The 26,132-nt window shown below is 42.0% G+C and overlaps 1 protein-coding gene across 1 annotated transcript in view; it reads right to left on the reverse strand.

Annotated features, from left to right (window-relative positions):
* PDZD2 (PDZ domain containing 2) overlaps positions 1-26,132 on the reverse strand; it is a 91,459-nt gene that overhangs the window by 5,173 nt on the left and 60,154 nt on the right. Inside the window, exons 13-22 of the mRNA XM_067545348.1 lie at positions 24,984-25,116; positions 21,052-21,133; positions 19,931-20,034; positions 18,946-19,114; positions 16,957-17,777; positions 15,598-15,742; positions 10,128-13,779; positions 9,063-9,180; positions 3,864-3,965; positions 1,002-1,272 (exon numbers count right to left, since the gene is read on the reverse strand). Coding sequence (XP_067401449.1) covers positions 1,002-1,272; positions 3,864-3,965; positions 9,063-9,180; positions 10,128-13,779; positions 15,598-15,742; positions 16,957-17,777; positions 18,946-19,114; positions 19,931-20,034; positions 21,052-21,133; positions 24,984-25,116 — 5,597 coding nt within the window. The remainder of the gene's footprint in view (positions 1-1,001; positions 1,273-3,863; positions 3,966-9,062; positions 9,181-10,127; positions 13,780-15,597; positions 15,743-16,956; positions 17,778-18,945; positions 19,115-19,930; positions 20,035-21,051; positions 21,134-24,983; positions 25,117-26,132) is intronic.

Raw genomic sequence — 26,132 nt, forward strand, 5'->3', positions numbered from 1 at the left:
CTGACATTTTCTAAAGTGGTCACTGACTTTTCTGGGCCTCAATTTCTTGGTGCCCAGCTTGAACTGAGCACCAGTGGCAGATCACCCTGGAGCGATGCTGCATTATCAGATCGCCTGGCAATGTGAATTATTCATCATCACTGATTGATTCCTGTATTCCCGGCTGAAGTGCAGCCCTAGAAACACCAGCAATATTCCTGGAGCAACAGAACATGATCAGAAAATTTCAGCTGACCAGAATGGTAAAGTGCCCTATTTCTAAGACCAAGAGACCCATTCATAATATTTCAAGTGTAGTCTCAGCTCCGAATCAAGGCCATGTGCCCGACTGGAACCTATTCATGATGCCACTGATATCCACTGAGACCATGAGCTGTAAAGCTGTAACCTTTCCCCAGTCTCATCTTTGGGATGGATTGGGATTGGGTTAGATCTCTTTGTTTACTGTAATATCAAAATACCTTTTCTTGTATATTTTAATAAAAACATCAAAATTAAATTCTGCCATTTCATAGATTAATTCCATTCACTGTGAATAATAAACTGCAGTTCTAGATTTGGTTTCTTTGTTTTTGCATTCACTATTGTTATTTTAAAAGCTTTCAAACAAAAACCCCAACTTCATCCTGGATTGGAAGAGTATGTGTAAATCAAGAATCATTTGTCTTTTGCCATAAAGTTATGAAATAAACATTTTAATTATAAACAGGAGTCCCATTAGACCTGATGCAATCCCTACTGAAATCAACGTGAAGTCAGCCATAAGCATCAATGGGAGTTGAATCAGGCCCTAAATGATCATCTCAGTGTCTACCTATTATGATTGTTTCTAAAAATTGCATTTGGGTTCCAAAGAGTATAAATAAAAGTTAAAATTAATTTCATTTGCTTTCTCTGATCACATAAGACACAGACACTTATAATCTGAAACATATGGACATTTTTCTCTTTGCCTGCTCTGCAGTGAATTCATTCCAACTATTCTTGGACTGAGATCGTACCTGTTCCTACTTCCATAGTAACATTCTTTCCAGGCACAAAGTGTTTTCTACCAGTAGCAGATATTTCACGTCTGGATGAAACCGTTTCTCTGTCTTTTTCTTTCTCGATGACAATGACTGCATATTTGTGCAGTCTGGCCTGATGCAGAGCGTTCAGAACGTCTCCGTGCACTGAACCCGTGAGAGACATGCCATTAATTGACAGAATGAGATCTCCCCGATTGATAATCCCTTCTTGAGATGCCACGCCCTTTGAAAATACCCTGTGGACCTAAGAGAGAGATTATTATTCAGTACTCTGATAGTGCCATGAATACGCATAGTCTTATACAAAACTGATAAAGGTGAAGCCTCTGCCCCCAAAAGCTTACAGACTAAGAGCTTGATATTCCAAACAACATTAGGCATAGTGTTTACTCTCAGTGAGGATATATCAGTAGGAGATAGGGAAGTATTAATGGCATTGATAAAGGGACTGGTAAGACCTCATCTGGAATATTGTGTATAATTCTGGTCACCCATGTTCAAGAAAGAGGAATTCAAACTGGAATAGGTTCAGAGAAGAGCTACTAGGATGATCTGGAGACCGGAAGGCCTATTTTACAAGAGGAGACCAAAAGTGCTTGGCTTGTTTAGCCTAGCAAAACGAAGGAAGAGAGGGGATATGACTGCTCTCTATAAATACATCAGGAGATAAACATCGGGGTAAGAAGAGCTATTAAAACTCAAGGACAAGGATGGCACAAGAATAAATGGATATAAACTGGCCATGAATGTATTTTAGATGGAACTTAGAAGAAGGTTTCTAACCATCAAAGGAGTCTTCCAAGATGAGTAATGGGGCCAAATAACTTAACTAATTTTAAGATGGAGCTTGATACATTTATGAATGGAATTATATGACAGGGCTCCTTGCTATAGGGGAGGACTGGGCTCGATGACCCAGAAAGTCCCTTTCAGTCCTATGTTCCAGTGAGGAGCCCCAAGCACTATGCGAGGTAAAAGTGTTTTCAGGACTGGGCACAAGAAAGTAACTAAGTATTTAGTAGATGGGCACTAAGCAGCAGCTGCAGAGATTACTGCATATTTTACCTTGGTGTTGCATGTTCACATGTGCAGCTTCAAGTGCCTTTTTGGATGATTTGGCTGTTCCAATCCCGTATTCAGCATCACAGATTTAACTGCCATTTTGGTTGTGCAAACTAAATACAATTTTTTGCTTTCAAGTCTGGAGAATTCTAGAGGGCGCTGAGAGCAGGGAAAATCCAGAGTAACGCCTCTGGCTCCAGCAGAGTGACTCGGGATTTACGCTGATGTAACTGTCTGAAGAAAACGGCCTGAAAGCAGCAAGTCTGGATTTTTAAAGACCTGTTCACAAGATTGCACCGCTCTTAGAACACTGTTATATGCCTCCTTTCACAAGCGTCCAAAGCAACTGCGCAAAGGTTCATGTTGCAAATTTGTGAGTACAATTCTATCTGCCTATCTCAACTGTCTGCCACTTACGAGGGGGAGTGCAAGTCTTTTGGTTATCCCCCGGAGAGTACCCCAATGCCCTGCTGCACCTCTCCCCAGGATTGTTGCCAGGAAGAGGCCCCGCTAAAGAACCCTAGATTTCTGGAGCTAACATTTCCAGGCAGGTTTCAGAGGCAGTGGAAGAAGGCACTCCCAGCAAGGAGCTAATTAACTGCAGCTGAGTCTGTTTAGGCTCAATGTCTTGAAAAAAGGGTGTAACTTTCAGAGGGGAGAGACATCAAGGGGTAGTGTTGATCAAAAGCCAAGGCAGGAAGCGCTGGGAAAATGTAGGCGCTTTCAAGTAAGGCTGTAAGGAAGGGGTGCAGCTAGAAACTTTACCATATTAGTGTCTATTTGGATTAAAACTGAACCTCTGTAATAATATCCTACCTGGCACTGGTGATTTTGTGCTTAAAAATGGATTATTGGGTGAAGTTTTCTCTTGTTATTTATCCCTCATACTGATATGTGCCCCACAAACTGTCTCATCACCCTGGCAGAGCCTGTCCCTGCTCCACTGAAAACAATGGGAGTTTTACTACTGACTTCAATGAGAATGGAACCAGGCCCCAGATGAGGTACCGTTCCTATGATTATCACTGTGGCTCAAAGATTGAGACATGCCTTCCTCCTACTCTCGGTACCGAACGGATCCATCCCCATTCATATGGCGTCTAAAAGCTTTTCCACTTCAGAGGTCTTGCTGCCTGGCATATTGGTTCTCTTGTTTTTCCTCTTTCTCATTAGTTCTACTTTTTGATAGTGTTTCAGTTATTTGGTATCACTTTTCACTTAATGGCACTCAGAAGGTCCTTGTCTTAAAAGTGCCTTATAAATAGAAATTATACTTAGTTTTCACTTGTTACCAAAATAACTTTGTGAAGCAAAATCCAGAATGTTTGCCACAATCTGAAACAGCTGTCGGTAGGTTTACAAATACTTTCCATAACTGGACATTCCATGACAAAAGTTAAAGGCTGGAAAATGAAATCTACTTACAAAAAGTTAAATTTACCCTGAGTACCTGGGATTTTATTTATATCCCTTGGGACTCTGATGCAGTTGATCCCATAGATAAATAATCCAATTACATATTTATCTAAGAAGCACTTTTAAATCTAGTTTTAAAATGTAATCGACATCCATCTTCAGTAATAATATTACATCAATTTATTTTTCACCCGGGCACTTCCCCCTGATTTCATGGTAGCCTGCAGCAGCCTCCGAAAGTCACTGTTTTATGACTCAGACTACCTTGCAGTGAGCCTTGCTAGATGAATACTTGATCTAATTTCCAGCTTGCCTTGCAGTCAACTTTGCTGAAAAAGACTTGCAGTTATCACTTACTATGATAGATTTCTGTTCCAAATCTATCCCGCCAGCAACACTAAATCCCAGGCCAGCTCCTTCTTCTTTATTCAAGACTACAAAGTAAGCATCTTCTTTGCTCTAACAAAAGAACAGAAGGGAAATAAAGCCAAAGATTAAGACAAAGCACTCACAACAAGATAAAGATTCCCAGTACTTTCACACCACTGCAACTTGAGTTTACAGTTTTTAAAAAGCTAATGCGGTTCTTGTGAAGGAGTCAGATTGAAGTCCTGTGTTTATTCACACAGCAGGTAACGCGTGGGCAGCAGTGCAGGCTTTCTAAGCAGACGCTAAGGGGGGCCCTTCCATCAAACAGACAAAGGTATAACAAGATTTGATCGCTGGAAGTTGAAGCCAGATAAATTAAGACTAGAAATAAGATACACATTTTTAACAGTGAGGGTAATTAACCACTGGAACAATTTAAGCAGGGTTGTGGTGAGCCTTCCATCACTGGGAATTTTTAAATCAAGATTGGATGTTTTTCTAAAAGACACACTCTAGTTCAAACAGGAATTAATTCAGGGAAGTCCTGTGGCCTCTGTTATACATAAGCTTATTGTCAGAGTTTAAGGCCAGAAGGGACGAGCAGCTCATCCTGTCTGACCTCCTGTATATCACAGGCCACCAACACCACCCAGCACCCGCAACCCAACAACCAAAGTTAGACCAGAGCTTTACAGCCCATGGGAGACTTGACTGTTATGTACCACAGGCAAAGAATAGGAGGGACCAAAGAGTGCAGTGCCCAAGGCCACTGCAATGGCAGGGCAATGGTTAAGACAATTTGGTGCCAACTCAAAAGCCCTGTGCCCTCTCCAGCCATGGCCATCCCTGATGCTTCAGAAGAAGCAGATTTTAAAAAAATAAATAAAAACCAACACAAAACGAGGGGGAAGAGGGTTGGGGAGGGACCCCACAGCTGGCTGGCTGAAGCCTTGAAGGTCAGACTAGATGATCACAGTGGTCTCTTCTGGCCTTATAATCTATGACTTTAAGACATCACCATGGAACCCTAGCTCTGTCCCGAACGGATCATCTGTTCAGCTCTTGGATTCTTACTAAGGATATGTCTGCCCTGCAACCACTGGGTGTGATTGCGGCTCCAGCTGACATAGCTGAGCTAGCCTTAATCTCGCTAGCTAGCTCAGCTCCCAGACTAGTGAAGCCACAGCAGCATGAGCTTCAGCCTGGTCTAGGCCCACGAGTAATAACCCAGCATCCTAAGCGGGTTCGTACAGCCCGTGCTGACATCCATGCTGCTGTGTCTTCCCTGCCCCAGGATCCAACTGAGTGAGAATGAGGCTAGCTCAGGTACGTTTGCCTTGAGCTGCAATCATATCTCGTGACTGAAGCCTCGGCACACCCTAGGAGAACACCAACGAGAACTGTTCATGAGACCAACCGGTTTGACATAAATCCAGTCACCAGCCATCACCTGTCAACCCATTCCTGATCTGGGCTGAATTCAAGCCAGTGCCCGATAGATATAAAGATACCCTATTGCCAAACTCACGAGCCGTCCAGTCTATCACAGTTTTGTGCAACACGCTAAGGAGGACTGCGGTGTACTCCATTTACCTTTCGGTACCAAGCATTAAGGAGAGCAAGCAAACAGGGGACAGCCAGCTGGGGAGAGAAGGAGATCCTCCTGCTGAACAAGGTGCAAGTACTAATCTTGGGGGGAGTGAGCTTTTTTAGCTGTTTGTTTTTCTCTCTCTCTTTCAGGTTACTTAAAGTGTCAGTTGGGATTGTGTGTTTGGGGACTCTTTGAACTTTTGTTCCCTTGATCATCTTTGCTCAGACTCAATCAGCCCTTGATCATCTTTGATCACACTTGCAAGTGAAAAATCTTAGGTTCTCCATTACAACACGGGACGTGCAAAAGGAAGGGTAGACAACACTGAACTTCCGTGTACCACAAGGACCAGTCCGCTTCACAACCCAGCAACAAGTTGAGAGAGTGCTTTAGAGATCTGAACACTTTGGGCTAAATTCCGCCTCAGTATAAACAAGTGGCACTCTAGTGAAGACAATGGAATGACACCTACTCACACCAGGGCTGAACGTGGCTTGGGAAACGGATTTATATGAAACAGTGGGCCACTGTCAGAACATAGAGTTTGCTATGCTGGATGAGACCATTTGTCTATCAAGTCTTTGGAATGCATGCTATTGGTTGGTGGATACAAGTGGGGTGGATCCGGGTTATTTGACAAGAAACAATAGCCTGGTGGCAGTAACAAGATATTAAGCGGGCCTGCTGCAAATCTCCTACTGTAAAGCTCTCTCTCTCCTTGGCTTACTTCCAGTCCTAAGCATTTCCAGGAACTGCCAAAGCTTCAATTAATGGCATCTCATTAGAAATGAGGCCTTGACACAGTTTAATCTATTTACCATTAAATGACATATTTAGTTCACTGGAGTGAAAATGTGTTTCCCTCAGAGGGCGGTCTTTTAAATTAAAGCCCTGATCGAAAAGGCACAAGGGAAACAAACACTGTTAAGAGTTGCACTGTAAATATAATGGGCCTGATTCTTGGCCACCCTTGGGGCGTTCTGTGCCAATCCAGATTACCTTTGGAGGATTACCCTGGTATGAAGGGCATCCCTGAGGAAAGCTGGGCCAGTCTAAGAGCTCTACACCATTCCGCACTAAGCACCCAGTGTGGAGGTGTTCTTGAGAAGAAAGTGGACGTGACCCAACATCCCATGCCCCAGTAACCCCTGGCTGTCAGAAAAGGGGCTGTCTGTGGGGCTGTGACCAGCTGGGTTAAGTCAGAGCAGCCTTCCGTTACACAGGATGAGAAAACAGAAGAATACAATAACTACAAATGAGATAAACACTAAAATCCAGGAGGGCCTTCAGCACAGTGTGCTAAGTGGAGAGGACTGCACGGTAACATGAGCCAGTTATTCGGTGTACACGTTAAGTGCGTGGCTGCACATTAACCCTAGAGGCCATATTCAAGAGGCCATATTCTGCCAAGAAGCCCTGCCTGCAATGCACCTGTCATTTCCCCCACCTGTTATTCTGATGTCACCTGCACACTCAGAGAATAACTGGGCTCTCAGCTTTTCCTGGTTTCCTAGCATCTAACACCTCAGTCCAGGCACATACATCATCTGAACATTACCTCGTGTTCCAAATGAAAAGCATTTTCTTTCTGCCCAGCTGCTAAACTCTCCCCTCACCGAAAGCATGCTCTGTGGGCTATGGGAAGCTGCCTGGTGATGTTCTTGCTTTGCACAGCTACCCCAAAAAAGTACATGGCCTACTGTAATAAGTTCCCTCTAATGATCCCACTGTGCTCTACAAGCATCAGTCTAAGCTCACAGCTCACCGGTGGGGTCAGTAATTATTATTAACCCTATATTACAGATGAGGAAACTGAGGCTCAAAGAGTTTGGGTTCTGGATCCTGTGAGGTGCTGCACATCCTCACCTCCCAAAGTCTCCATCTCAGCAGCCTGGGCACTAAGTGATGTGCCCAAAGTCACAGAGGAAATCAGTGACAGGGCAGGATGGAGCTCAAGTCTCTGACCTCAGTTCTGTCCCTTAACCACAAGGCCATCCTTCTAAAACCTAGGAGTGATTTAACAATAATTTAAAAAAAAAAATCTGACTTGCACAACAATTATGTTTCAATGTTTTCTTTTTTCTTTGTTTTACTAATACTTGTTCAGAGATCCCAAACCCCCACAGGAACCCTGTGATCATCTAGTCTAACCTCCTGCATAACACAGGCCACTGAATTTCCACATAAATCTTTTTGAATTAGAATATCTCTCAAAAAAAAATCCAAACAAATTAAAAATTGCCAATAATGGAGAATCCACCACAACGTTTGGTAAACTGTTCCAGTGGTTAATTACCTTCACTGTTACTGAACGCTAAGCAGCATAAGAGCAGCTTACAGTCTGAATCAGACAAAGACACACCATCGTTTTTCAGGATAATTCTGTATAATTCGGAAGAACTACCCTATTGTAGATTTAAATCCAGTAGGTGGCTACAGTAAAGTTTTCCAGCCTACGTGCCATACTGGTCTTCAGTGCGGATATGAGAAACTATGCAGACATGCAGTGCCTTCCAAAAAGCATTCAGTTTTATAAATATTTGAGATCTCAGATTTTAAAAACTGGCATGAATAAATAATCTCTCTAAGATTCCATGTAAAATACTTGAAAGTGCATTTAATTATTTTTGGCCAGGAGTAAAATCCAGTTCTAGTATTTCTGGAAAAGTTGCCAAACCCACCTGGGCTCACCCAGCTGTGGGGACTCACAAGTTTTAACTAGGCTATCCTGGGGAAGAGATAAAACCAAGTCACTCTGGGAGGTCCTGGTCTCCCTGCGTCCCATCTTGTATTTAAACTACAACCTTCGCAAATAAAATTCATAAACTTTCAAAATCCACCTCACCAGCCAGTGATATGCACCATGTGTCACAATTCCTCCAGTGTGGTCACTACTATGTGAAAACACACACACACACACACACACACACACGTGTGTGTGCACACACTCTAGATTAGCAACAATTTCACTTGGGAAGCCTTTTGGCATCTGGCCACAGACCCAGGTTGCCTTAGTACAGTAATTGGCCTCTGTGGACCAGAAGGGGAAAGAGAGGAGCCATGAGCCTCTTGCAACATGGGTGTCTCAAGCAGCCGTGCTTCATGTTGCTGCCAAGCTGCTAGGGCACCTTTAAACCAAGATTATTCTGTTTTCATAGCCTTTAATGGTAATACAAATCAGAAGTTTACAGGCACAGAGAGGATCGGCATTTCATGTTTGGCTGAGAACCTGGTTTGAGCCAGATGGCGGGTTAAAGGTGTTAAAGTTGGCCTGCAGCTATTTGCAAGTTCAAAGGCTCTCTCAGCTCTGGTAGTGCCTGACAGGGAAACATGCTCCACCAACAGATTTGAAGAGCAGCCCATTTCGTTGTGGATCACAATCACTTTCACATTAGAGGAGCGTGCCAGTAAATTTATGGGCAAGGAATGGTGCCATCAATGGTGATAATGGTGATAAGTTATCACAGAGAATGGGGCTATTGTCTGTATGATAAAACTGTCTGGAATAGATCTTAACCTGTATTTAAAATGAATTTATTTACATAGATAACTAAAATGTGACTAGTGATTTTAAGTTTTGATCTTCCATTACTTACCTCTGCTTGTTCTTTGGCTTCTTGGAGCACAGTGGTGATATCACATTTTGCCTTTACTGATGATAAAACAGATTGCAATTTCTGCTGGTCCTGGGTTGAGACTAATAGCTGATCCAAGCTAAAAGTAACATATACATAAATGTAAAATGCAGCATTATATTTCTGTAAGAATGAAGGGATATGTTTCAGTAAGAAGTACAGTATATTTTGCATTCGCGTAAATTACATGGGCTTTATTTCACCACTTCTGGTACTGGTATTTCTTTAAATGGTAAAGGAAAGATTTTCAGATGTTCCTGCCATTGCAGCACCTTCACTTTAGGTAATTTATACATCTGATTGCACACACAAATCAAGCAATTAAGTATCGAAACACTGCATAGTGAGAGTGCAAAAGGGAGGCCAATTTTAAATAGGCCTGGAAATCAGGCCCTAAGATTTTAACAACAAAAAGGATCAAACCAAGAGAGCTTCCTTTAAAAAACGCTATTAAAGTGTCAGTGAACTCAGTAATTGACATGTTGGGAAAAGTAGACTACAATGACAGGCTTGCCATCTAACGTGGGCAAGCGACAGCAGTTACCCCCTTTTTAGATAACAAAAAAAAAAAATAGAGTTAAGGAGGGATAAACAGAAGGGAAAAGAGCGAGAGGGCTTGATCTTCTAAGATGCTCAACACCCTAATATCCCAATGGCTTCATTTCAATGCCTTTACCTAAGTGGATGTTGAAGGTGCTCAGGAACTTGCAAAAGGTGCTCTGCATCTCATTGAGCCCTTTTTAATCAGCCACTACTGAAATGCAGCCACCTCTACAGCGTTCATCACTAAACAGCCATAATACACAATACTTCTCAAAAATAAAGTGTGAGAAACAATGTGTCCAACTGATAGCAGAGTAAGGACTTGATCTAAAGCCATTCCACTGAAATGGAATCAACTTCAATGGACTTTTGGTTAGATCCTACATAACTGGAAATTTTGCATGAGAAAAGACTGCAGGAATGACAGGAACAATATTTTAGGAAATGCTTTTTAAATCTATAACCATAGCACATTAAACTAACCTGATTGACCAGCTTTTTTCTGATGGCTTCCTAACTGGGGAGCTGTCATGTAGTATGTCCTCGTCAGATGCTGACCCAGGAGTCCCTGAGCCACTATTCCAAGGACTACTTCCTGTAGAACACAGCAGATTCATTTTTGCAAGGTTGGAGAGGGCAGAAGATGCATTCAGATTTGAAACGCTTTCAACAGGCAGGCCGAGTGATTTCCTGGGTGTAACTTCCAGTTCTGTTTTGAAATGGGTGGCGTTGGGTTCCACTGAGAAGTCCTCATTGCACAGTTTGTCAAGATCTGGCATGCTCAATGCTCTTAGCTCTCGGAGCTTCAAGCGTGACAGCGATTGTCTGCTGTAACCCCTGCTTCTTCGGATGTGGGGTGCGGTGGGTGATAAGACGTGCGGATCTCCTGAAGTGTCTTCTTCCTTGCTTTTCTTTAAATAAGAGTCATCTTTGCTGCTGTCTGCTGAATTCTGCTGTACATGTGTAAAGGTTGCACTTGTTTGTGATTTCTGAGGAAATGTTGGACTGTCACTGCATGAACTTAAACTTCGTCTCAATGTCTGCACTGCATCATTTGTGCTGGCAGTGCTAATGGAGGATATACCACTAGATGATCTCCTACCAATGTGCAGTTTGGAACTCATGGAGGTTGAATGTATGTCTATAGCTTTAACAACAGGTCTATCAAAATTTGCCAGATTCTCAAAAGATTTGATCCTCTGTTTCACCGAGAAAGATGAGGTAGATTCTTGTGGCCAGTTCAGTTCATAATAATAATAATTTCTCTTGAAAGTTTTTAGTTTATCTGTAGCAGGGCAGCTATTTTCATTGGCTAAGGAGAGCTGCTCCAGGCTTGGTCTCTGGACACTTTTGGGTGTGTATATTTGCTCTTTTCCATCCTGTGTGCTCTGGCCATTCAGCACACTGAGATGGACAATTTTTAGCATCCCTGAAACATTGCTCTGAACACCTTGCATGGGGTGCGCCGAAACATCTAGAACATTACCGTCCTCTCTCAAATGACTCGACAACTGGGCTGGCATTGAGTAAGTCCTCGTCACGGGTCTGGATGCACTGTGTAGATTTTCATCCCCAATAGTATCGACTTGAGTGAAATACGGGCCACCCCTTATCTCCTCAGTTAACTGACTGACCTTTGCATTGGTAGCTTCTGTCTTTTCCAACAACAGCCGCTGTGATGATGGTGCTAGGAAGGAACAGGACGGGGATAACCTCACCTCAATGAATGTGCGTTGGATTTCTTGGCCTTCTTGCTGCTCCTGCTGAATTGGGGGAAAACGCAATGAGGAGGAGTTATTGTTACAGACGACTAGGTTTTGTGGACCTAATGGCTCAATATCACCTTTGTCATAACTGCTGTTTATCAAGTTTATGCCTGCGCCATGGTTTTCAGTTTTCTTTTCCCCGTGCTCACCTTTCAGCACCTGTTTAGGAGATGCAGTTACTTTGGTCTGATCTTCCCTGGTTTTGAAATCACCAATATCAATCTTAACTCCCTTCCCATTATACCCATCATGTTGCACTGAAGCCTGCCTCTCTTTTTGTTTTTCACATCCTCTCTGATGCTCCGTTTCCCCAGCAATGCTTCGCTCATTACCACCACTGGATTTATTTTCATTGTTCTCCACTGGGCTGCTGCTGCCATTCAACACAGGTGGCGATGTTTCTTCAGGCACAGCTAGCGATGGTTTATTTACTTGCTCTGATTTAAGAGTCTTAGAGACTGTTGGAATGCTCTTGCCAGGTTCCACGTTTGTAGGTAAGTTACGAGACACGGAGACTTTCTTTACTAGAAGCTTGGGTGATAACTGTGGAGAAACCGAAGTTCTCCTCTGATCATTCCCACCAGCTTTTGCAGGATTAGTGCTCGGAACTTCTGAATTTGCCTTTGTTTTACTTTTGATAGTGAGGCCTTTTAGCTTTGGTCCTGTTTTGGCTCTCTGGCTATTTAAAAGGGTTTCCACAATGTTCCTTTGAGCCATTGCCTTAATTTCATGAGGTTGTAATTTTTTCTGTGAGGACGGGCTATGCAGCACTGGGCCTCCTTTGCAGTAGGTTGGGCTGGAATTTGGCATTTTTGCATGAGAACTTCTTCCCAATGTCACACCATTAACTTTTTCATTTTTCCCTGCCAAGTCCTGAGTAGTACCAGCCTTACTTAGATCTTTTGATTTAGCAGGAGGGGGTGACCTGGACATATGTGTTGATCTTTGTGATAAAGAGTCTACACGATTACTATCTGCTTTATTCAAATGAGCCAAACTGTTTGTTTCCTTCTTTGTCAATGCAGAATGACAACTAACCTTGTGATTGCACACATTAGCCATCAGTTCACTTTCAAATTTGGATTCTTGTGCTTTATCATGTTCTTCTTTGTCCAGCAAATTGCTTTCCAAGCCATTCACGTTCCTCCTAGTGCAGAAACTTATATTTTTGCTCTGCAAAGCCTCATCATCTTTGGAAGACTCACAGAGTTTCACAGATCTTTCATTGCTCTCCACTCTCATTCTGTCTTCTGTACTTAAGGCACCACTGTTATGGCAGGAGTAAACTGGGTGAACACCCAATGGATGTTTTAGGGTCTCTCTGTCTAGTAGAGAAACTGAGGAAAAAGAATGTAAGGGGGAGTCAGGAACTATATTTAGATGCTGTGGGGTGTGTGGAATTGAATTGCATTGATCTTCTAGCATAAATGGAGCTTTGTCATTGTTCTTATGCAGTGAACCATCTACCACGCCGCATCCTGTCTGTAAATCTTTCGCTGTGTGAGGGTCTGGTGGGGAAGGATGGAATGTGCTTCCAGCAGATGTAAGCTGCTGCTGATCCTGAGCAGGCTGTTGGGGTTCATTATTCATGCAGCAAATTTCAATTTGCTCCTCGTCTGACTCTGGAGCATTGCAGGTCCCAGCAGATTTACCGTCAGCAGATGGCAAGAGCAAAACGACACCAGTAGAATTAGGGGCTTCAGGGAGAGATTCTGTGTCTGAATGGGAATCCTCTGCAGCATCATACATTGATTTTGGAAATGGTTCATTTCTTGTATTTTCCGCAATGTCTGCTGCAGGCAAATCGTCTACACTTAAACTACTAAAATTCCTAGAATAGTTATTTAAGCAGCTTTTATTCACGGTGAAAAATTTGTCTGTCTGAATGGAATCCAATACCGATAACCCCAAAATCCCCCGTGCGTTAGCTGCACAATTCACAGGTTTTTCAGAGAGCTCCTTCTTTGCTATATCTGGCTCGGAACTAGTAGAAGCACGTTCCTCTGTCTCACAACTGCACTCGGCCCTGGACTCCTCTCGGGGGCTTGCTGCTGTCAGTGGAGACTGAACATTTCTGTCCTCTGAAGAATTCAGTCTGCGGATGCAATCATCAATGTCAGTGATGGGGACCACAGCACTATCCTCGGCACAGTTGACTCCTGAAGCACCTGATTGCACCTCTTTGGTCTTGGCATCAGATGGCAGCATTGCCCTCTCTGTAACACTGTCTGGATTCTCCTTTTGCAAAGTCTTTCCTTCACATTTCCCCAAACTGGCTTCTTCTTCAGATACAAGGATGCTGCAGGGGTCAGCCTGATCTGAACCATCAGTCCCTGAAGACATGAGGCAGTTTGTAAGTCTGTCTACAGCTGTATCAAGATAAAAAGGGAAGGGGGAAAAAAAGCAAATAAAACACTTAAATCTCATTAGTTACATTAATGGAATGTTACACACAAAATGTCACGTTCTTACTGCAAAAACAGATACACGTCTATTGTAGATGTTTCCCTACAGCTCTGCCCTTCTTTTCACCAGTAATAACTCTTACAATGTCCAGAAATCATTGCATTCCAGCTGGATCAGAATAATATATATGGGGGTGAGGGAAACTTATTTTTAGCGAATAATTATGATTTGTTTCATTCGTTGATGGTTAGTATCCTGTTTAAGTTTCACAGTGTAAGCACTTAGTAAGTTGGGCCTGGCTGTGTTCATTCCCATTAACCCTAGAAGAACAAAGAGGAGGAATACACAGTACCAGTCTGAAATAAATTGCACTGAATACCTGAAGACTAGTGCACTAATCAGAGGTGCTTAGGTACAGCAGTGATGAGAAATGGTATAAATACTTTAGCTGTGAGCCTGTGAACACTCATGGATGTGCTTAATTTTACAGACGTGAGTAAGGTGACACGTGCATAGGTGTTTCCAGGATTATGGTCCTAGATCTTCTCTTTCATCTCAAACATTCAGCCCACTCACAGGCAATTCACTGACTGCCCACTACTCCTCCCACCTATCCATACACACATTCCAACTCACCTGCCCCTCCTAGTTCACTCAGTTACATGACAGCAAGGAGGTGGGTTGTATAAGGAGTCAGTGTCCAGGAATTGGGAAGGGTTTCTGGCAAGATAGAGGGAAGGCGGGGGTGGGGGTGGGGGATGTGGGGGAGGAAGGGCTGCATGCTCTTGGGAAGAGTGCCAACCTGCCCATATCCCCACTGCCAGAAGCCTTCACAGTGCCCAGGCTAGCCTAGAGACCTAGGAATAGGACTACCCGTCCTGCCAAAAAAAACTCTTAAAAAACAATTGATGTCTAAGCATCAGTCTTTTGGAAGCTAGTTACACCTCTAAGTATTAACAGTTGAACAAATAAAAGTGTATTTTAGCTAAGGTAAAACAAAATGTAGGGCTATTCAGTGTGCAACAGGTACTATTCTTGTCAAACACTGTTTGCCATGCTGCATAATTCATTTAAATTGTGGATACAAACATACTGCAGGATAAGCATAAATCTTCTTAGTGGGAAGAACTAGGTATCAACATTTCCACCTAGACTCGAAACAACTCTTTATAACACAAATGCAAACAGCATTTCAACAAGCTTCAAGCGCTACACTTTTATCTTTACATTTCCCTTCTGAGCATTAGAACTTTCTGATTTACCAGAAAAACCTGGATTTCATTATTTTACTATCTGATCACAAAATACAACAAATTTCACATTTTAAGAGACAGATTTGACTAAAAGGATCGGAGAATTTAAAAGATTTAGATTATTTTATGTGTAGTCAAGTTAACTTGTCATTGGTCATGTTTCACCCCAATATTTCCATAATTAAATGCACTGATGGGTTAACTGGGCTCTGCATTAGATGGTTAAAAGCTTTAAATACTGTGACCCTTTTAGTGAAATATTCTGCTGCTATTATTTTAAATGTGAGCTTTAAACATTCTGCACAGGATGATGATACAGCACTTTATGATGATATGTTATAAATGACTGAAAAGCTGGCACTGTAATGAAGTGCTATATCATCTCACTCTCTCTCACCACCACCCCCCTCCCACCCTCACCCCCGTTTTTTCTGAATTATCCCAGATGCCAGGTCAGCGGAACACCTGATCAAGCTTTTCCCGCCCACGTATTCAAAATCAACAGTATAAGAGTGAAAATGCTCTCACCTGATACTGCCTTTTGCACCTCTAGTGTTACAGACCTGGAGAGATTCTGTATGATCAGACAGATTTCCTGGTATGTCATTCCACTGACTGGGGTACTGTTAATGGAGAAAATCTCATCTCCCACTGTCAGTTTTCCCATAGATCCCTAATATTGTTAAAGAGATAAATGAATGTAAATACCCGAGAGGTTCTATCACAGGAGCAAAAGGCATAGCTTGCAGTACAAGCATAAATGTCTTACAAGCAATGCTCCCAGTTTCCAGTAGTTACAGAGGGTAGAATACTGGCATTACTATACTCAGGATATAGACAACTAAAGCGAGGAACACAACGTGGCTCATGCTTTGTGGTTCGCAAGTGGAGGATCTGATGACAGAAGGAACCCCACAGCCTTTGTAACTCTGCACAGGGGCCTGCTACCTCTCACTGAAGCTGGAGCTGCTGCTTGATTCCCAAAGAGGGTGGTATGAGGAAGACGCCCTGGTCACTTTCCTGCAGAGAAATTCTGGCTGAATGAGCCATAGTTGCTCTAGGATCTCCCCAAGCAGCGTTGTCTTCTAGTTATCACCTCCCCACTTTTGACCAGTAACTTGGGACCTTATCCAACTCCCATTAAACCAATTTGAGTATTTTCATTGCCTTAAAAAGGATCTGGGATCAAGCCTTTAAGGCATAGATTAAATATTTCCCAAGGTTACACAGTGAATCAGTGGTTGAGAAAGGAATAGGATCTAGGAGTCCTGACTCTCAGACCCCTGTTGAAACTACTATACCACATTCCCTCTCAATGGTAAAGATTCACCAAATCAGCTAAGAACACAATGTCAAACGGTGTTCACATGAAAATTCTTCGTATAGTTAAATGATTTGCCTAAGGTCAACATATCAAGCAATTATCCCCACTGTAACAAACACGGATAAAGTGCTGAGTATAGAATAAAATTAATAATAAAAATAGGAGAAAAAAGTTGCCTATTAATAAGCAATGTACATTTTACCATTAATACTTTATGTTTCTAAATCACTTCTCTTCCTTACATAAACATTCTTTTGTTTCTGGTAAAGTGGAAAAATTGCAGTGAGTCCTGAAAAAATCATTACTAATATGGATTATTTCATTTTGGTATATTTTTGCCTATTGACTTTTTGAAGCTTAAACCAGATGGGGCATGTCTGTAAAACATTTCGCTTAATGAAATGTTAGAAAGATCAGGAATGAGACATTAATTTTTTTTCCCAGGGCAGGTAAATCTCTCATTTGCATGCATGTGTAATATCTCACTTACGAAATATTAATCTCCACAAAATGAAACCCAGAAGTAAACATCCACAGAGTGACTCAGATTTTTAAAATGTTACCCTTTCAGCTGCTCCGCCTGGTCGTAAATTTGTTATCACAACTCTTAAGGGAGAGGCCTGGATTTCCAAATCCAGACCAAATGATTCATCGTCGTTCCGATGCAGATGAACTATTTCAGCATTGCTCTGCCCGGCGATGTCGGGTGCTTCACTCTTTTTGCTGTGGGGAAGCATCCTGGCAATGGGCTTGTGACAGGAACCATGCTCCTCCATCTTCTGCCTTGGAAGATTGCGGCACTCAGTGCTCATCATGCTTTTTACTCTGGTGACTGCTTTGTGCTCCAGTTTAGGGGATCTCAGAGATTCAAGCTGTGCCTCTCGGAGCTCCTTCACTCCCAGGTTACTAGGATGAACCTCAGGCATAGCTGAGTAATCAAATGCTTTGATTTGAAAGAAGGACAAGTCCACCATTTGCTGCAGGGCTCTCTCCTCAGACACCAAGGAGTTGTTGAACACAGGGGTAGCTGCCTTACTGCCAGTGTGTCGAGACAATTCACCATCCTGGCGTTCGTCATCAACCTCAACCGAAGAGGTTGTGATGAGAATGCCAGAGTCTTCCTCAGCATTCTTCTGGCTCTTGTCCCTCTGGCCCCTTTGAAAGTGGACATCTTCTTGCTTGACAAAATCATCCTCGTCACTAACATCGCCATCGTAGAAAACAACTCTTCTCTGCCTCAGCAGTGGGCTGCGGACAGAGTTGGGACTACCACTAAGGCTCCCCTGTCGGGCAGATTCCACATGCTTGTTGAAAAGACCAGGCGACTTTCCGCTGGTTGGTGAAGCAAGACCGTCCGCTTGGGTTGTTTCTGCTTCTTTAGCAGCTGGAAAAGAATTTATTACATTTTGAATTGTGCTTATCGGACTAGTTTTATGCTAGTTTTATTCTACTGCAGCCTCTTTAAAGGCCACGTGCTTGTTTGCAACAGAGGGTTTTTGCTGTTTGGGTGGAAAGGCTGAGCTGTTTTTCCATGTCCTCCACTCTAAAATTTACCTAGAGTACAAAGCACCAGAGATGAAAGACGGTCTCATGGTTTAGGGGTGCTTCCTGAAATCGGTTCATTGCACATCCGGTTTTATTCTCAGTCTGCTTCTGAACTAGGACTGTGCCCACAAGAAGAAAAGGGAGCACACATGCATTTATTTTTTAAATTCAAACAGTGGAAGATCCATGTAATTCTGCATAAATCTGTGGGGGAAAAACTGACCTAACTGATTCACTGTGAGAGAGAAAGACACTCACAGACAAACCACAAGCACACAATCTGTTTCATTCAAAAGGCTGGGTGGGCTAAGATTCCTAGTCATACCCTTCTTATCAAAACCTACATATATAATATATACTCATATAGATATAATACAAGCTTATTTTATTTAGTGTCTTTCACACAAACCATAGTCAAAATTGCTTTGTTGAGTTAAATAATGAAATTTCAGAGATAAATACTGGCAGAGGCAGAGACTATTTGCGAAGCACAGGCAAAGGAGAGTAGATCTGTTTCTATGTAATTCTTGAATTGAGATGGAGAGTCGGTATGGAAGAGAAACAAAACTGTTCTGGATAGACCTTAGAAAAGAGAAAGATCTCACAGCACATGTGGAAAATATTTTATGGCAGCACCATGTATTCTGGTGTAAAGACAAAGCTTCACGTATCCAAGATATGTAAGACTAGTCCGATTTAAATGTAATCAGTCAGTCAATCACTAGTGGCCTGATTAACTTGCAATGCTAACTTAGATTTGGTCAGCCAAACCAATAATATAAATTCATTCTCCAGTCGTCCAATCAGAGTTGCAATTCAGTCACACACTATGCACATTGCTTTTAGATTCCTTCTTTCATTTTCTGAAGCATCATATTACAACCTGTTGGCTAGCACTGCACCAGCTGACATTTCCACCCAACATGTGGCATTCCTGTAAAGCAACCACAATACATTCAATGACTACCCACACATATCTGGTCATTTTTTCGATTTCTGTGGCTTACTTAGATTGCTGGGAGGAAGAGAGCTGTCATCCAAAGAGTTGTTTCCACTCTTCTGACGGAGCTGCTCTTCATCACTGGAGCCCGTTACTAATGTGTCGGAAAAGGACACCTGACTTGGGCCATCTTGTGAGAAGTACTGGGAAAGCTCTGTTTCAGAACTGACAGATCCCTGCTGAAATAAAATAAATAAATTAAACTGGTGATTGGTGGTCATTTATGTTAACAGCACCCTTTGTGTGTACTAATTGGCTAACTAAGCCTCACAACACACTGGTAATGACAATAAGTCTTAATATCCCAGTTCTACAAACAGAGGCAGAGAGAGATTTAAGGCCAATGTTTTCAAACTTGGGTGGCTGAAGCTAGGCACCTGAAACCATATTTCAGCACCAAAAGGGACCTGATTTTAAGATATTCTCAGTTTGTAGAGGGGGGATCTTCAGCATAGCAATCAGGGGTTAAGCCATTCACCTTTACGATTCCCTTTACGTCCCTCCCTTATTGAGAGACCACAGATACTTGTACTTCTTCTCTGGGACAGACCGGCATCCCCAGAAAAAAAAATTTCCAACACTGTTACAACACACAGAAACCAATTACTCAGTCGTTTATTAGCAAATTTAGTGTTCCAAGTACCACACCTTAACTCACCGTCTCTGTGCCAACATGAACTTGCCATTGAGCAGAGCTCACTTTTTACAAGACTGAAATTAAACCACAGCATCTGACAAAGGGGGGCAGCCTTCCAGGCCAGCCCCATTACATGTCCCTTCTAGAAGCAGCCTGCAGAGTAGACCTAAAAGAGAGCTTTCTACTCCTGACAGTGCCTGTGTCCCAGCAATATGGCTTACTAAATGGAACCTCTTAGTATGACACAGGTGTGACATGGAAGAAGCGTAGATCTTTTGTTCTGAGAAATCGGATTCTTTGGTAAAAGTGTACAACAAGAAGAGATGACCTTTTTAAGGTATTTTAACTCGTTTACCCGACTTGCTGGTTCCAAGAAGCGTTTCATTGTCCAGCTCAGGGGTGATGAGGCCTCTCCTTGTTTGGCCTTCACACTAGGGGATGGACTTTTCTGTGGAATCGCTGTTAAACATGATTCAATTAGAGACCAAATATTAAAGCTATAGAATATGTACACAAGCAAGCACAGCATCAATCTGTCTAGATTTTATATGGTGCTCTTCACCATATTATCTGAGCATCTTTTAAAACAAGTTTTATTTTATTTAACAAGTCTCTAATATAGCTTAAGTTTCTCTCCATCCCCCAGATAAGCAGCTACTCTAGGAATGTGAATCAAAATTTATTACAAAAGATAGCATCCCTCATGCTTCCAGGCATACCCTGGGAGGGAGGGTGGAGGTCTCTGGCAAAGGTCTGCTCCAAAATGGCTGTAGCTCTGTTCACAGAAAACCATTTTGGTGTAAATAAGCTTGATTTAAAAAAAAAAAAAAAAAAATCTAACATTTCTGTCTGAAAACCAGCAAGCTGGTCATTCCTCCAAGTCAAAGAAAAAAAGGGGAATGGTCTTTTTGTCTTCTATTAAGGAACGATGTGATTAGAGTTCATACGTTTCCCTACAAGTTCTCTTTCATCTGTAGCATTTTAGAAATGGCTAATGTACTGTTCAAACATAGACGGGACATCCCAACTTTACTCAACGAGGGGCTACACTGAAAATTTGCCAGTGGCCTGATGGGCATATCTAAATTGTTAAAAATGAAATAGACTGTAGCTGCTCTTTTCTTTAATATGGAGGTGTGACCTGTGCAGCCTACCAGTCCCAGAATGCAATGCTCTGTCCTGATCCCCTCAGATCAGGATGGAGTGAGTAACCTCCTCACACTCGGATATTATGGTGATTGGTGCCCCAGAGATATCTAAAACAGACACACAATGCTAAAGATATGGGCTATGTAGTAGCTAGAACTGAAATACACAATCATTAGTAATTGTACAGCAGAAAGAGTGGAACATTCCTCAATAGGACTTTCAAATATTGATGACTGCAAAGATCCCAATAGCACTCCAGTAAATTGTGCTATGCATGAAAAATAATGGACAGATCTGATGCAGCATAGAAAAAGAAAGTGTAGCTACCTATGACATGAGGGGAACAGGCATCCTTGCTCTCTCGATGAGTGGTGCATGCTATTGCTTCATCCATCTCCTGTTCAGAAACCTAATTGTTAGTAGGAAAGAGATGATGTGAGTCCACTGTCGAACATGAGATGCTAGAATCAGAGTCTGACCACTGATCATCAGAAATACAGTACATTTCTCTGACAGATCTACTGTCGTTTTAGAGGTCTGAGCAAAGGAATGTGAACCAAGAGCTCCCAAATTCTGGTCCTACCTCTGAATCAGGGCTTGTCTACACTTACCTCGGAGATTCGGCAGCAGTCGACCGGAGTTACGCACGTTTTTTGCATAGCTTGCGTAACTCCCGTCTACTTCTCTGCTTCTGTTCTGCACGTCATCTTCATTGCACTGCGCTAAGGGGAACCGTGTTCCCGTCGACGCAGCGCTACGCCACTTGGAAAGGTGGTCTTCATACGTCGATTTCTGGATCAACTGAGTGGGTCTTCAATGACTGCTCAGTCGATCCAGAGAAGTCGATCTGACAACGGCGACTTTGCCGCCGTCAGTGTAGACATAGCCTCAGACTCCCTCTGTGACCCTGAGCTAGTCTCTTTAGAAGGGGTAAGAAGAAAACATGGTCAGTCTATTACAAAAAGTCAAAGATGTCAAAAGGTGTCACATTAAATACGCAAATGTTAAATATAAAAACTGCATCAGGCTTGCCTAAATAAAGCAAACTCATTATCATGCCATGAATTTTATCTAATTAGCACTCTACCTCGATGTTTTGGAGAAATGTATGAAAATATTCATTTAAAAAAATATTCAGTCGTTTATCTAAATATATTCCATCAGTAAAAGACATTTAAAATTAAAAATATGAAAAAGCCAGACTTTCTGAAATACTAGTTGACTTTTCTCTTAATTTCTCCCCTTTTACCAAATAAATAAAATAAACCAGTAATTGGAAATTGTAATATTTTCCACACATAAAAATAAATTGCAGTGACATGTTGCATTTGAAAAATCTGGATCATTCTAACATACCCATACTCAGCAATTTCTAGCAAACATTATATGTAGTCTTAGAACTAGAACTGCTGGGGAGTGGGAATGCATAACAACCCAGGTTTCTGTTTTCAGATATGGCCAATATGATTTGAACTTTCCATGAATTATAACTCGGCACAAAGACAAGTCAGAAAGCTGAACCTCTTTGAACTAAGAGGATCTGAATGATCTCTAAGCAAACTCAGCAGTTTAAACACAGTTTAAATGCCACAGCCCCTAAAAATAACAGAAGAAAGGAAACCTTTGTGGGTATTTCTCTTGGAAATGCATCAAAATACTGAAGCATGTATATTCAGTAACAAAACTTTCTGTGGATCTTTTGCGTGATGAAGTGGCGATTTAAATGTAAAAATGAATTAAACGACATGAACCTGAACAAAAATATCAGTTTTCAGCCCGTGGGATGGCATTGCAGCTGAGGAATATCAACCAAGAGCCTCACCCACGCTCCTGCCACTTTCTGTCAGGTAAAAGGGTTCGAATGGCATGAAGAGGCCTTAAAAGTCCTACATCCAACCCTGGCAGGATTCCACGGTGCAGGAACTGAGGAAGACATCCAAAGGCAGGCCCACATCATGTGGGAGTGTGAGGGGATTGGGGGGGCTGCAGGACTGGGGAGATTCTGGGCAGTGCTGTGCTCACAGGCAGTCACGGACAGGATGCTGGAACCTAAACAGCTGTCTAAATTATACTGCAGATCATGGAGCAACCAGGATTTAGACGGTACAAGGGTGGCATTATGCCAACATTTTGCCAGAAGCTGGGAGTGGACAACAGGGGATGATGGATCACTTAATAATTGCCTGTTCTCTTCATTCCCTCTGATGCACCTGGCATTGGCCACTGTTGGAAGACAGGATACTAGGCTAGAGGGACCATTGGTTTTGATCCAGTATGACTGTTTTTATGTTATGTAGGATGCCCTTTTTGTGCATGGAAAAGAGAAATTCCAGCAAGATCTCAATTTTCAGTTCTGTCTACTTATTTTGTGAAGAGGGACAAATGCAATTATTAATTATCACATATAGGCTGGGGTATAAATTCACATTTACATATATACTCTCTGGGCACAGAAGATCCCCAGTGACATTAATTTGAGGAGAGTGCAAAGATCTAGGGTAGAATATGGTCTTATTTAGGCCTACATTTTCAAGTGTCACCAGTGAACTTGGGTGCCCAATCTGATGCACCTTAAATGGTCCCAATTTTCAGAGGTTAGTTGCTCAGCACCATCTGAAAATCAGGCTGCTTTAAGAGGACCTAAGTTGGGCATTCAAAATCCTTTGTTATTTTTGAGCATTTAGAGGTTAGTTATCCAGTGTAGTTATCATAATTATTTGAAAAGTGACTTACTGTCACATTCAATATCACTCCTTGGGAAGACATGTTCTAATTTAGGATCATCGTTATTTCTGACCTTTGTTTTTTTTTTCCCCCCCTTCCCCTTCTCTTTTTCCTGTTTCTCTCCTGCTTCCTCATCTGGGCCTATCTGTCTTTCATACCACTGTATTTCCCAATTTCCACCCCCATGTAAGAATCATTCCCACCCCACCTTCTGAAGTGATCAGCAATCAATGAACAGTGAAAGGGCCATCATTATGCTGTTAAGTCAACACTTAACTGAGATGATTGAGGATAGGGCAGGGAGGAGAGTTTGCATGCCTTAGAGTAATTGTTTCAGTGTGTCCACAGGCTCCTGGTTACAATGTGCCTTATAACACTGCAATCAATGAACTACAACACTGTCCAGCACAATACATAGACTTGTCCTGAAATTCTGCTGGACTTGGGCTTTGGGCCCAGTTCTGGCACCCTGTCCCTTGATCTACCCAGTAGATACACTGCCTCTCCTTCAGTCATCAGAAGTCCCGGCAGTGATCACACAATAGCCTTGTATGGAGGCCCACTAGTGCTTATCATCTGTACATCTGAATTGCCAGAAAATAAATACCACCTAGGGAACCTGCACTACAAGTTTTTCCTCAAACTACATATTGTTACCTCCAGGATAGGAATACAAAATCATTCTGGTCAATAGGGCATCCTAGAATTCAGAGCATTTGTGCCTCACAAACAGGTTTCCATTTGGATTTAGGAATTCAAAAGTCAAAGTTTTCCTGATCCCCCTAAAACACATAATTCCCCACTACATTGCTGCACAGCCTACCAGGTTTTATACACCCATGAAATTTTCTGGATGATAAGATGAAGCAAGTTATTATTTCATACTGCTTGGATGAAAGAGTCTCTTATCTTTCATCACCAATAAAAGAAGTAATTTGCTTGAAAATAATTATTCATTTTATAAGTGCAGACACTTTAAAATTCCCCTGACAGATTCTGCAGAAGCAATACATCACTTCTTCTACAAGAAAGCTTCAGCGTTTTGACAGACTAACTTTTTAAAAAGCATTGTATCCATTACTTTATTATAGTTTATTGACTCAATCTGTTGATATAATCCCTGGCGGCCTACTGTTCAAATTAAATTCCACGCAAAGTGACTGTAACAACGAAGGTGATATGTACAGTATTCATGTTGTCAGCTTCAAGTTCGTAGGCTTGTCACTTAGTCCAACTGCGAACAAATCAGTGAGCATGACAACTGGAATATCTCATAGAAAAATAGTCTGCCCTGTTAAAGCTACAACTGGTATATAGTGTCAGTGCAACAAGATAGGTCCAACACAACAATGGATTCATAGATAAGGGGCCATCACAATGATCTGGTCTGACCTCCTGTGCAATACAGTCCATGAAATTACCTGGAGAAAAAAATACAAGTATTCTCCAATTCACCACATCTCAAACATTCACACCCAGACAGTAATAACAAAAGAAAAGCAACGTGCAGGGATTTGAAGCTGTTTACTCCTCACCTTTGGGTTGGGATGACGACTAATGATAAGGCTAACTGGACCCGGACCACATTCACTCAGAATGGCGTAAGCTTCACTTAGTGCTGCATGGCGCAAGCTCATTGAATCTGCCTCCAGGATCTGGTCACCCCGGCTGTAGAGACAAGCACAGCCAGTGAGCACATCTGTCTCCTATAAAACATTTGGCTGTTGACTAGTGGCCAAACTTTTCAAAGACACAAATATCCAGAACAGATTTTGTATGTAAAAAGCGGTCCAGCTCTTGCTCCCATTGATGTGCATGATGATACTTCTTTGACTTCACTGGAAGCACGAGCAAGGTCCAATGTTCCTTTTTGCACTTCCTGTCAGTGAGACAGTGTATTTCATCAATGCATAAAATTGACTACACTCAGACTAGAGTGAAAGTGAATGTTTGGCTCCAGTTGTATGTACTGCTGTTTTCTGAGCTCAGAAGCAAAACATTATATACAGACAGGTTATTCCTTACCACCATCCTGAATTAGTTAAAAACACATTATCAACAGAGATTGTTTGGAGCTTATGAAGTAGTACGGGTTTATGGAACTGTTTCAGATTTGAGCTAAAGAGAAATTGGGTGAGAGATACCTAATTTTCCCCTTTAAACTGGGGCTACAGAATCCAGTTTGATCAAACACCTCTTATGTGACAGGATTGTAAACTGTTAATTTCAGTTCCTTCACTCTTGACAGTTCTTTGAGCACCAACATCTGGAATCATTCAAAACAAGGATAATCACCTAGAGATATTACTGCAGCATTTTCCATGATTATTAAAAACATCTTCTTTAACAGGGATTTTCATACAATCTACTGACTTTAATTAACTATCCTTTTAATTTGAATCAGTTGTGATGATTAACTGAAATGTAGTTTTCACCAAAACTGCTAACTACCAGATGCAAATGCAAATGGTAATTGATGGCAGGTAATAGCATTTCAATAGTCCACATCCTGTTTTGGGCTGAAAAAGTGAAAGATGTGTGCGCTATGAAATTTTTCCACTGCTTTGATAGCTTTTATGTTTAGAGGGGCACAACTAGGTTTGGGATACCATGTAAACCAAAGACACAAGTCTTTATTTACAAAGAGGCAACCCCATATAACAATTAGAAATAAGCTAAACATG

Source organism: Emydura macquarii, unplaced genomic scaffold, assembly GCF_026122565.2.
Source record: "Emydura macquarii macquarii isolate MOO-44397 ecotype Brisbane River unplaced genomic scaffold, CSIRO-AGI_Emac_v2 contig_1045, whole genome shotgun sequence".
NCBI classification, from domain to species: Eukaryota; Metazoa; Chordata; order Testudines; family Chelidae; genus Emydura; species Emydura macquarii.